The 10,428-nt window shown below is 41.3% G+C and overlaps 1 protein-coding gene across 1 annotated transcript; it reads right to left on the bottom strand.

Moving 5' to 3' along the window:
• Positions 1-9,544: 9,544 nt before the first annotated feature.
• Positions 9,545-9,983, bottom strand: LOC141613562 (uncharacterized). Its single transcript, XM_074432299.1, has 2 exons — positions 9,831-9,983; positions 9,545-9,748 (listed from the first exon to the last, which is right to left on the bottom strand). Exons 1-2 carry the CDS (start codon positions 9,981-9,983, stop codon positions 9,545-9,547), a joined length of 357 nt encoding a protein of 118 aa, XP_074288400.1.
• Between the last annotated feature and the right edge of the window lie 445 nt (positions 9,984-10,428).

Here is a 10,428-nt window from a genome sequence, read left to right as displayed (position 1 = left end):
TATATGACGGGTTTTAATTATAAATCATCATCCGTTATCGGATATTAAAATATCGACTAGTAACATGAATCAGTCGACATGTTAATACTTGTCCGACAATGACAATATTGTATAATTAATCAATTCAATATACATTAATTAAATATAACCGTTTATATTCAATTTACGAATTAACCGCTTAATTCACCTTAGCCAGTATTATTTAATCCGTATTAAATAAATATCTCAACATCGCGTTTGACTAATTATTAGTCAATAACTCCGACTAACCGCTTAGTCATATTAGGCATCAACATGACTGTATTTTCATACCGTCACATCTCTCAAACGTATCCTATAGGTGTGACTTTTAGGGACCAGTTGATCACCGCCATCTGTATGACAATAACGTCAAACTTATCTAGCAAGCCAACCGTTATTGATAAACGTGGACCAACTGATAATATAACAAAAGTATACCCTTTGATCCTTTTAGAGATTTATATGTCATTGCACTAACTGTGGAGGACACCAGCCCCAACAAGCTCCCACTTGTCCGTACAAGTGTACGTGCAATAACGTTATCGATCGATCGGAGGACACCGGCTCCAACAAACTCCCACTTGTCCGTACAAGTGTATTTGCGATAACCGATTCTCATATGCATTTAAAATTTCTCCCACTCAATGTAAAACAATTTGCAGATCCGTATCCGCAAGGTCGTATTTTACAATCGATCTATATCAAGAGTGGTTTCCCCGACTAGAGAGTAACTTAATTGATAAAACGAATCCGTATTCGAGCATGGCCATGCATTTCGATTCTGACTCCTCGAGTGGCCCTGAGAAATATCGAGTACCTGATAAAGGCTGAATATTTCCTTCAACTCGACTCCTGCCGATCTAAGCACAACATGAAATGACCCAGAAAAAATCTACTTGGCCCCCTGTTACGGATGACCGTGAGAAAGAAACCAAAGTCACCCAAAATCGCCTTAATCTCAAGAGACAAATATAGTCAAAAGAATCGACTCTTAGGATCACCATGGAGGTCCTATCCACGAACTGGCACCGAATGTTATAAAACATTTAGGACTCCACGTCGTTGTCACAATTGTGTCCTACGAAATATCTGTATAACTCGCCTCTGTGATTGGTCAGTCAACCGTTTGACTTATGGCTCGTTGAACCCACCATCAACCAACGTCACAAAATAATTGCCAGAGTTATCAGCTCACTTGGGCAATTAAGGACCAAAGATATAATGTTTGTTCAGTTCACTTTGTGGTGTTCAAGATTGTCGTACAACTCCACATGAAAAACAAAATATATAAATATCAAAACGATGATGTCGTATAGAGTACACGAGAAAATGAATCTAATCCATAAAAGAGTACTACAACTCAGGAACACGTTTAATTCCCATGGAAATAACATGCCCTTCATGCTTATCTTGTCGTAAAGGTTTAGTGAGAGGATCTGCTATATTATCATCTGTAGCAATCTTTTCTATCACTACCTCCTTTTGCTCCACGTAATCTCGGATTAGATGAGCTTTCCGTTGTACATGTCTAGACTTGTTGCTAGACTTAGGCTCCTTAGCCTGGAAGATGGCACCTCTATTGTCGCAATAGATGGTGATCGGTTCATTCGAACTAGGCACTACTGATAGTCCTTGTAAGAATTGACGCATCTATATCGCTTCCTTTGCAGCTTCAGACGCGGCATAGTACTCGGACTCAGTCGTAGAATCTGCTGTAACACTTTGTTTGGAACTCTTCCACCGATCGCAGCGCCATTAAGAGTAAAAACGAATCCAGACCGAGATTTCGAGTCATCTCGATCCGTTTGGAAGCTAGCATCTCACAGAATCGGTTGCGCATAGCTTTTGATCGCCTCCATAAGTCAATGCCCAATCTTTAGTCCTCCGTAGGTACTTAATAATGTTCTTGACAGCCATCCAATGTGATTCACCTGGATGCTGTTGGAATCGACTTGTCATACTCAATGCATATGCCACGTCCGGACGTGTACATATCATGGCATACATGATTGATCCTATAGCCGAAGCATAAGGAATCCGGGTCATGCGCTCTATCTCTTCTGGTGTCTTTGGTGCCTGAGACTTGCTCAAATGCACCCCTGGAGCCATAGGAAGAAACCCCTTTTTGGAGTTAGTCATGCTGAATCTCTCTAGAATCTTGTCTATATAAGACTCCTGATTGAGAGATAACATCCGGCGCGATCTATCTCGATAGATACGGATGCCCAAAATTCTTTGTGCCTCACCCAGATCTTTCATCTGGAAATGGTTCTTCAACCATACTTTTACCGAAGTTAAGAGAGGTATGTCATTCCCAATCAGGAGTATGTCATCAACATACAATATTAGGAAGACAATCTTGCTCCCACTCGACTTGATATATAGACATGGTTCCGGCCTCGACCGATCGAGTAAATCCATTTTCTTTTATCACTTGGTCGAAACGATGATTCCAACTCCGAGAAGCTTGCTTAAGTTCATAAATGGAACGCTTAAGCTTGCACACTTTCTTAGGATGTTCAGGATCGATGAAAGCTTCGGGTTGTACCATGTACAACTCTTCCTCCAAATAACCGTTTAAGAAGGCGGTTTTCACATCCATCTGCCAAATTTCATAGTCATGAAAAGCGGCAATCGCTAAGATAATCCGAATGGAACGCATCATGACTACGGGTGCAAAAATTTCATCGTAGTGCAAACCTGGCACTTGGGTGAAACCTTTAGCAACTAGTCGTGCTTTATAGATATCTTGTTGACCTTCCACAGAATGCTTTATCTTGTAAAGCCATTTGCATTGAAGGGGACGAACCTTAGCAGGCAAGTCAACAAGATCCCATACGTTGTTCTCATACATGGAGTCCATCTCGGATTGCATGGCCTCGAGCCATAGCTTTGAGTCGGAACTAGTCATGGCACCTTTATAGGTTGCGGGTTCACTACTCGTTAAGAGCAGAATGTCATCTATGTCACGTTCCTCGACCATACCAATGTATCTGTCCGGGGGAATAGAGACTCTACCCGACCTCCTAGGTTCCTCAGGAATACTAACCGCAGCCGGGATTGAAGGAACTGGTTCCTCCAATGGTTGCTCGGCATTTGGTTCTGGAATCTCCGACAGTTCGAAGTTTCTATTACTTCTCGCGTTCTCGAGAAACTCCTTCTCTAAGAATGTCGCACTAGCCGCAACAAATACACGTTGTTCGGTTGGCGAATAGAAGTAATGACCAAATGTTCCTTTAGGATAACCTACAAAGTACGTCTTGACCGATCGTGGGCCGAGCTTATCCTCGTGTCTCCACTTGACATAAGCCTCGCAGCCCCAAACCCATATAAAGGACAAGTTAGGGACCGTTCCCTTCCATAGTTCATATGGAGTCTTGTCAACAGCTTTAGACGGACTTCGGTTAAGTATTAAAGCAGCTGACAGAAGAGCATAACCCCACAATGAATCAGGCAATACAGTGTGACTCATCATGGATCGAACCATATCAAGTAGTGTTCGATTTCTCCGTTCGGACACACCATTCAACTGAGGTGTTCCAGGTGGAGTTAACTGTAAGACAATCCCACAATCCTTAAGGTGTTGATCAAACTCGTGTGAAAGATACTCGCCACCACGGTCTGATCGTAGTGTTTTAATCTTTCTACCCAGTTGGTTCTGTACCCGATTCTGGTATTCTTTGAATTTCTCAAAGGACTCACTTTTATGCTTCATTAAGTAGACATAGCCATATCTACTTAAATCGTCCGTGAAAGTGATAAAATACCTATAGCCTTCTCGTGCGGTGATTGACATAGGTCCACACACATCCGTATGTATGAGTCCTAATAGGTCAGCAGTGCGCATTCCAACACCTTTGAAGGAAATTCGAGTCATCTTGCCAATGAGACATGATTCACACGTGCCAAATGATTCAAAATCAAAGGCCGAGATAGCTCCATTCTGTATGAGCTGTTTAACGCGTTTCTCATTAATGTGTCCCATACGGCAGTGCCATAGATAAGTTTGATCTTTGTCACCAACTTTTAACTTCTTATTCATTACGTGCAATATTTCGGTGGTCTGATCAAAAACATAAATTCCATTCATGGAGACTGCCTTGCCATAAATTATATCGTGTAACGAGAAAACAAAGCTATTATTCTCTATTACAAATGAAAAACCAGGTTTGTCAAGTGCAGAAACTGAAATAATGTTTTTAGATAAACTGGGTACATAATAGCAGTTATATAAAAATAACTCAAATCCGCTAGGAAGCTGGATCACATATGTTCCCCTCGAGACGGCAGCCACTCGTGCTCCATTCCCGACACGCAGGTCCACCTCACCCTTTACGAGGGGTTCGATGTTTCGGAGGCCCTGCACATGATTGCACAGATGAGAACCACAACCAGTATCTAGTACCCAAGTTCCGTAACTTGCGTGGTTAATCTCAATCATATGAATAAAAGAAGAAGAAGTAGACATACCAACGAGTAACGCGACCGCTTTTATGTCCTCACGGTATACGAGACATGTACGCCTCCAATGCCCATCTTGTGGCGGTGATGGTATTCCATGTTACCGTCCTTGCTCTTTGTCGCGCCTAGTGAGGTGCTCGACTCACCAGGCCCACTCTTACCTGATCCCGACTTCTTAAACTTCGGCTTACCTACTGCTAGGTCTGCCTGATCTTTGCCCTTACCCTTTCCCTTGTTTGACACAACGAGAACATCCTGTTTCAGGCTCCCACTAAACTTCATGTCCTTCTCGGTCTGTACGAGAAGGGAGTGTAGTGCATGAGGACATTTCTTCAAATCATTCATATAGTAATTGGCTCTAAAGAGCGCAAAACCATCGTGGAGTGAATGAAGCATGCGGTCGATCACGATGTTCTCGCTGATCTTACAATCAAGTGACAGGTAACAATCATGCTGAGAATGTGTGGGCTAACCGGTTGGCCCTTCTGGAGTTTCGCCTCAAAGAAGCGACAGGTATGCTCATAGGTCACGATTCTCGGTGCTTTCGAGAATTCCTTAGTGAGCGTGGTAAAAATCTTGTTTGCACCTTGGGCTATGAAGCGTTTCTGCAAATTGGATTCCATTGCAAAAATGAGTACGTTCTTTATCGCACCCGCTTCCATGACGAAATCGCTATACGTGGCGATCTCGTTAGCTCCAGCCGTGGGGCCTGGGTTTGGCGGGATAGGCTCTATCAGATATTTGAGCTTCCGTCGCAATGGCGGCATTCCGTAATGCCGCCTCCCAGTCCGCGAAGTTTGATCCATCATTCTTCGATCGAGTAGACTGATTCATCCGATTCATGAAGATCCGGCCGGACTCACGGTCCAATGTGGCACTTGGCATTGGGTCGTCCGTACGGCCACCATTTTGTTATTAGCAGTTTAAATGATCGTGTTCTACACTGAAAAAGAAAGAAAACAAAACGAAATAAGCAACTCATCGAGGTGATATAAGTCTATTTAAAATTCATTTTAACGTGTAGACTCATTGCACTTGTATAATCGATCTACCTCAAGAATTATACAAATGATCCCAAGACTCAATTTCCGTAAATTGATAAGCCAACTGTTTGGCTAGTTCTACCGTTAGAACTCTTGGTCGATAGATTTCCGTAAATCCTATCTTTAGTCCACCATAATCACAGGATCGTACGAGTGACCATAGTGTTGAGATAAAATAGGTCAATCAGTTCCAACTTACCCGACGTAGAAGGGGTCATATTATGCCTACCGACGAAGAAGGGATTCATTGGAGTTTGACCTATAAAGACTATTCTCAATTTTTTGTTATACGAGGAAGATCCCATCAACTTAGTTTTAATTCATTTAAAGTGAACGAAAATCTAGCATTACATGAATGAATTAACTTAGGTGATGGCTTATTAAGTCCGTGTGACATCTGTATGTCATAGAAAACTAACGCGCAACCTCTATAGGAGTCAGTTTTCATGCAAATATTAGGTGGTTTGGTTTTAGGCGGAAAATGATGCAAACTATCGTTACGATGAAAAACATAAAAAAAACAAAACGTAAATAAAAGTCCTAGTGTGGCCTATCCTAGCAAGATAAACATAATACAACTTTGGAATCCACCGTTGGACCCGAGAAGCTTGTCTTGATGTTCCATCTTGATCCATGCAAAATGAGTGAGCATCCGATCTCCATCTTTGGTCTTCTCAAAATTACAATTTAAAATTTACAAAATATAAACCTATTTACATTCTAAATTAAAACTGTAATTACAAGGAAAAATCCAAAACGGAGATGCGAGATCTCAAAATACAACCAAGACCGTGTTCCATCATTACGGTAACACGTTCTACTATGGCCACACTAAGTTACAACCGTTTGTAAAATTAAATACGTAATAAAAACATTCATGGCATTCAAAAGTAACGATAAATACAAGTTGCATCAACTAAAACAAAATTTATTCGTGACATAATTCCGTAATTATGTTAAATTTATCCAAACCACCTTTAAACGCTTAAAATTATATGACAAAACCGCTTTTATCAACTTAATTTTAATCCATTACAATCCGTTACTTTAAACCGCTTTAAAATAACTAAATGGTACGTGTGTGAACCGTTTCACAATCAAGCGAGTGTACATAATCCGTATTATGTACATTTTATGGCCGAAAAATAAAAAAAAAACACAAATTTTTTTTTTCTTTTCAGCGCGGCACTCAAGAAAACGATTTGACAAAAACAAAACCAATTGCAATTTTGACCTAATTCGTATAAAATTAAATCTACAATTTACAAAACCTTAACATATTGCTATAAAGACCGTTTATGATAACAATATGCAAAAAAACAAATCGAAAACAAAACCAATCGATCGAGACACTACAGTCCTCGCTCGACTGATCAAACGTGACCCACATGTCACGGTTTTCAAGGCAAAAAAAATATCGATTCAAATCGTTTTATGAAAATCACGATGAAAAATTTACATGGCCTCGCTCTGATACCACTTGTAGGGTAATATCCGTATAAAACCCCTTAAAATTAAGGACTATAACGTAATTTATCATGTGATTAATGGTCATAAACGAAAAACAAGAGAAACGATAAAAGAATAAGAATCAACCTCGGGTCCTGTGCAAATCGGCCTAAGAACAGAAATCAACGTAGATTTCCTCCTAATTGTTGCACCCAAGATCGTCTGAGACTATGCCCCTTGTGCTAGAAATTGCTCTCTGATTGCCTTGCAATATTGAGAGAGCTTTTGTGAGGTTTTGATGTGAGATCTAGAATTTCAGAGAAAAAGGCTCCAAAACCCTAATTTTTCTTCAAAAATGAGAAGGATTAGGTCAAAAGGAGAGAAGGACTCTCCTTTTGTTCTACTCGGCCAACCGAACGGTTACCCATGGAGGGAGTGGGCTTTCCACTTTCTCCTTATTTAACTCGTGGTCCGACTCATTTTGCTAAATGTATATGACGGGTTTTAATTATAAATCATCATCCGTTATCGGATATTAAAATATCGACTAGTAACATGAATCAGTCGACATGTTAATACTTGTCCGACAATGACAATATTGTATAATTAATCAATTCAATATACATTAATTAAATATAACCGTTTATATTCAATTTACGAATTAACCGCTTAATTCACCTTAGCCAGTATTATTTAATCCGTATTAAATAAATATCTCTACATCGCGTTTGACTAATTATTAGTCAATAACTCCGACTAACCGCTTAGTCATATTAGGCATCAACATGACTGTATTTTCATACCGTCACATCTCTCAAACGTATCCTATAGGTGTGACTTTTAGGGACCAGTTGATCACCGCCATCTGTATGACAATAACGTCAAACTTATCTAGCAAGCCAACCGTTATTGATAAACGTGGACCAACTGATAATATAACAAAAGTATACCCTTTGATCCTTTTAGAGATTTATATGTCATTGTACTAACTGTGGAGGACACCAGCCCCAACAGAAACTAGAAAGAAGGAAAGGCAGATGGGCTGAAGAGCTCCCCCTGGTCCTCTGGGCTGATAGAACCACGCCTAAAACATCCACAGGCCAAACCCCCTACTCTTTGGTGTATGGATGTGAAGCAGTAATCCCGGCTGAGGTCGACATTCCATCAGCCAGATGCAGCCTGAACACAATAACAAGCAATATACCTCTAATGGAGGACAACCTGGACTTAACGGAAGAGCTAAGAGATGCCGTCAGCATTAGATTGGCAGCATATCAGCAAAGAGTTGCAAAGAGCTACAACAAGACTGTCAAAGCCAGGGTATTCAGGGTAGGAGACCTTGTCCTCAGGAAAGTCTTCCAAAACACAAAAGAAAAGAATGCTGGCAAATTGGCCCCAACCTGGGAAGGTCCCTACCTAATTGACTCAATAGTCGGCCAGGGAGCTTATAGATTACAAACCCTGGACGGCGAAATGATCCCAAGAGCTTGGAATATTGCACACTTAAAACTATTTCACATATAGAATATATCTCCCGGTCCAGGTACAATTTTCGTGTTCACACTTCTTGCCTGACCTGATGTGAAAATAAATGTATGATACTTGCCATTATATGAATAAATGCCTTATATAATTTCTTCTATTATGTGCCCAAATACTTGCCAATATTCTTATACTTATTTTTACAAAGTAGAATCTTCAATACTTGTTTTACATACTGCATTTTATTTAAAACAAATCTTAAAGATTGGGGGCCACCCCACCAATATCCAACTGATACCCAATTTTCAGTTGCAAAACAGGCCTTAAAATACTGAGCTCAACTTAACATACAAACCTGGAAAATCTATTCCTGGATTGTATAACATAGATGGGTCATAAGCCCTCCAGACAGTGCAAGGGACGTAAGCCCTCCGGCATGGCAACAACCCCACCCATAATACAATAAACTGGCGGACCAAAGATATAAAATCGCCCGATCCAAAATAATCGGCGATCCAAAAAGACATTCAATACTACAAATGCCTTATCAAAACACAAAAAGGAACCAACAAAGACCAAATATTTATTTACCCAAAAATAACTGGCCTCGCCACAAACCTAATTATCCATTCCAGGGACATTCCCCCTGGATAAGCCAAAAAATACCTAAATATTCATTCCAGGAACATCCCCCCTGGATGGGCCAAAACAAAAAGAAAAAACTCCAAACTAACTAGGCTTCTCACCAGTAACCGACTCACAACCATCCACCATTTCTTGATCACCAGATTTTCCCTTGGAAGGAGGAGAATCCGCCTCATCTTCTTGACCCATATTGACCAAATCAGGATACTGGGCGTCCAAAGCTGCCTCATCACGGTCCGGGTCCCAATTAGCCCGATCAGAATCCGGATCCCTCATAGCATCAACCCGGCCTTTCCCAAAGAAATACGAGCAAGATCGCAAGCCGCGCCTCCACTAGTTCCTTCTCGGCGCCAAGCTCTTCATTTTTCTTGGTGATCTTGCATAGCCTGCTTCTCAAGACCAACTCCTCCCTTACAGACTCTAACTCTTGCCTGACAGCCTTCTCAAAGATTTTTTGCAGCCACCTCACAAACTATAGCAGCCCTAGACGCCTCTCTAGCTGTCCCCAGCTGAGATTGAAGCACTACCTCATTACTCCTGGATGTATGCAGCTCACGGTTAACTTTATCCACTTTCTCTTCCAAGCTAGAAACCCTGGCCTGGGCATCCCTGAGTTGACAAGCAGTAGCCAACCCAACATCCAATCCCTACAAAAAATAAAATCAATCAGCCAAATATAAAAGTGACACAAAGAACACACAACAAATAAAACATCTCTTTATAACTAACCTCCTTAGCTTGAGAAGCAAGTTCAGCAGCCTTTGTCACAAGAGAAGTCAGGATAGAGACCACCTTGGTAGAAGACTCAAGAGTATTAGCAGATAAAAGCTGGCTGCCCATCTTAGCAGAAAATTCATCTATCCGTGCCCGGGCAGCATCCATATCACCAATCCTAGCAGACACCTGCCTGATACTCCTGATCGGTTGGGCCTGAATATGCTCTTTCTCCTTCTCCTTCTCCTCCTCCTCCTCTTCAGGGATGACATCTTCCTTCCTCCTTTTGGGAGCCTAGACTACCTCCGATGATACTAGCCTGGGTGGATCTTGAGGAGGCTGGACATCAGAAACCAGAATGTCAAGCGTCTTGTCACTCCCACTAGCCTCCTGGCTCTTAGACTGTTCAGCAATCCTAGCCACCCCAGCCTTTAAATCTTTTGCAGTAAAGCTGGCCAGCCTAGCAGAAGACCTGAACACTGAATATATAAAGAATGCACATGAATATGAGAAGAGAAGTCATAACAAGACAATAATCAAACACAGAAACATGCAGAAAACATACAGGAAAGAGCAGTGGAACTAGGCTTGCCTTTGGGCACCCTGACAGCAC

This window comes from Silene latifolia, chromosome 11, assembly GCF_048544455.1.
Source record: "Silene latifolia isolate original U9 population chromosome 11, ASM4854445v1, whole genome shotgun sequence".
In the NCBI taxonomy this organism is placed as follows: Eukaryota; Viridiplantae; Streptophyta; class Magnoliopsida; order Caryophyllales; family Caryophyllaceae; genus Silene; species Silene latifolia.
This window is presented reverse-complemented; position numbering and strand designations above follow the sequence as displayed.

Coding starts and splice junctions, on each gene's coding strand:
- LOC141613562 (XM_074432299.1), bottom strand. CDS start 9,983: ATGGATGCTGCCCGGGCACGGATAGATGAATTTTCTGCTAAGATGGGC. Junction 9,749..9,830: donor TTGCTTCTCAAGCTAAGGAG/GTTAGTTATAAA, acceptor TATTTTTTGTAG/GGATTGGATGTTGGGTTGGC.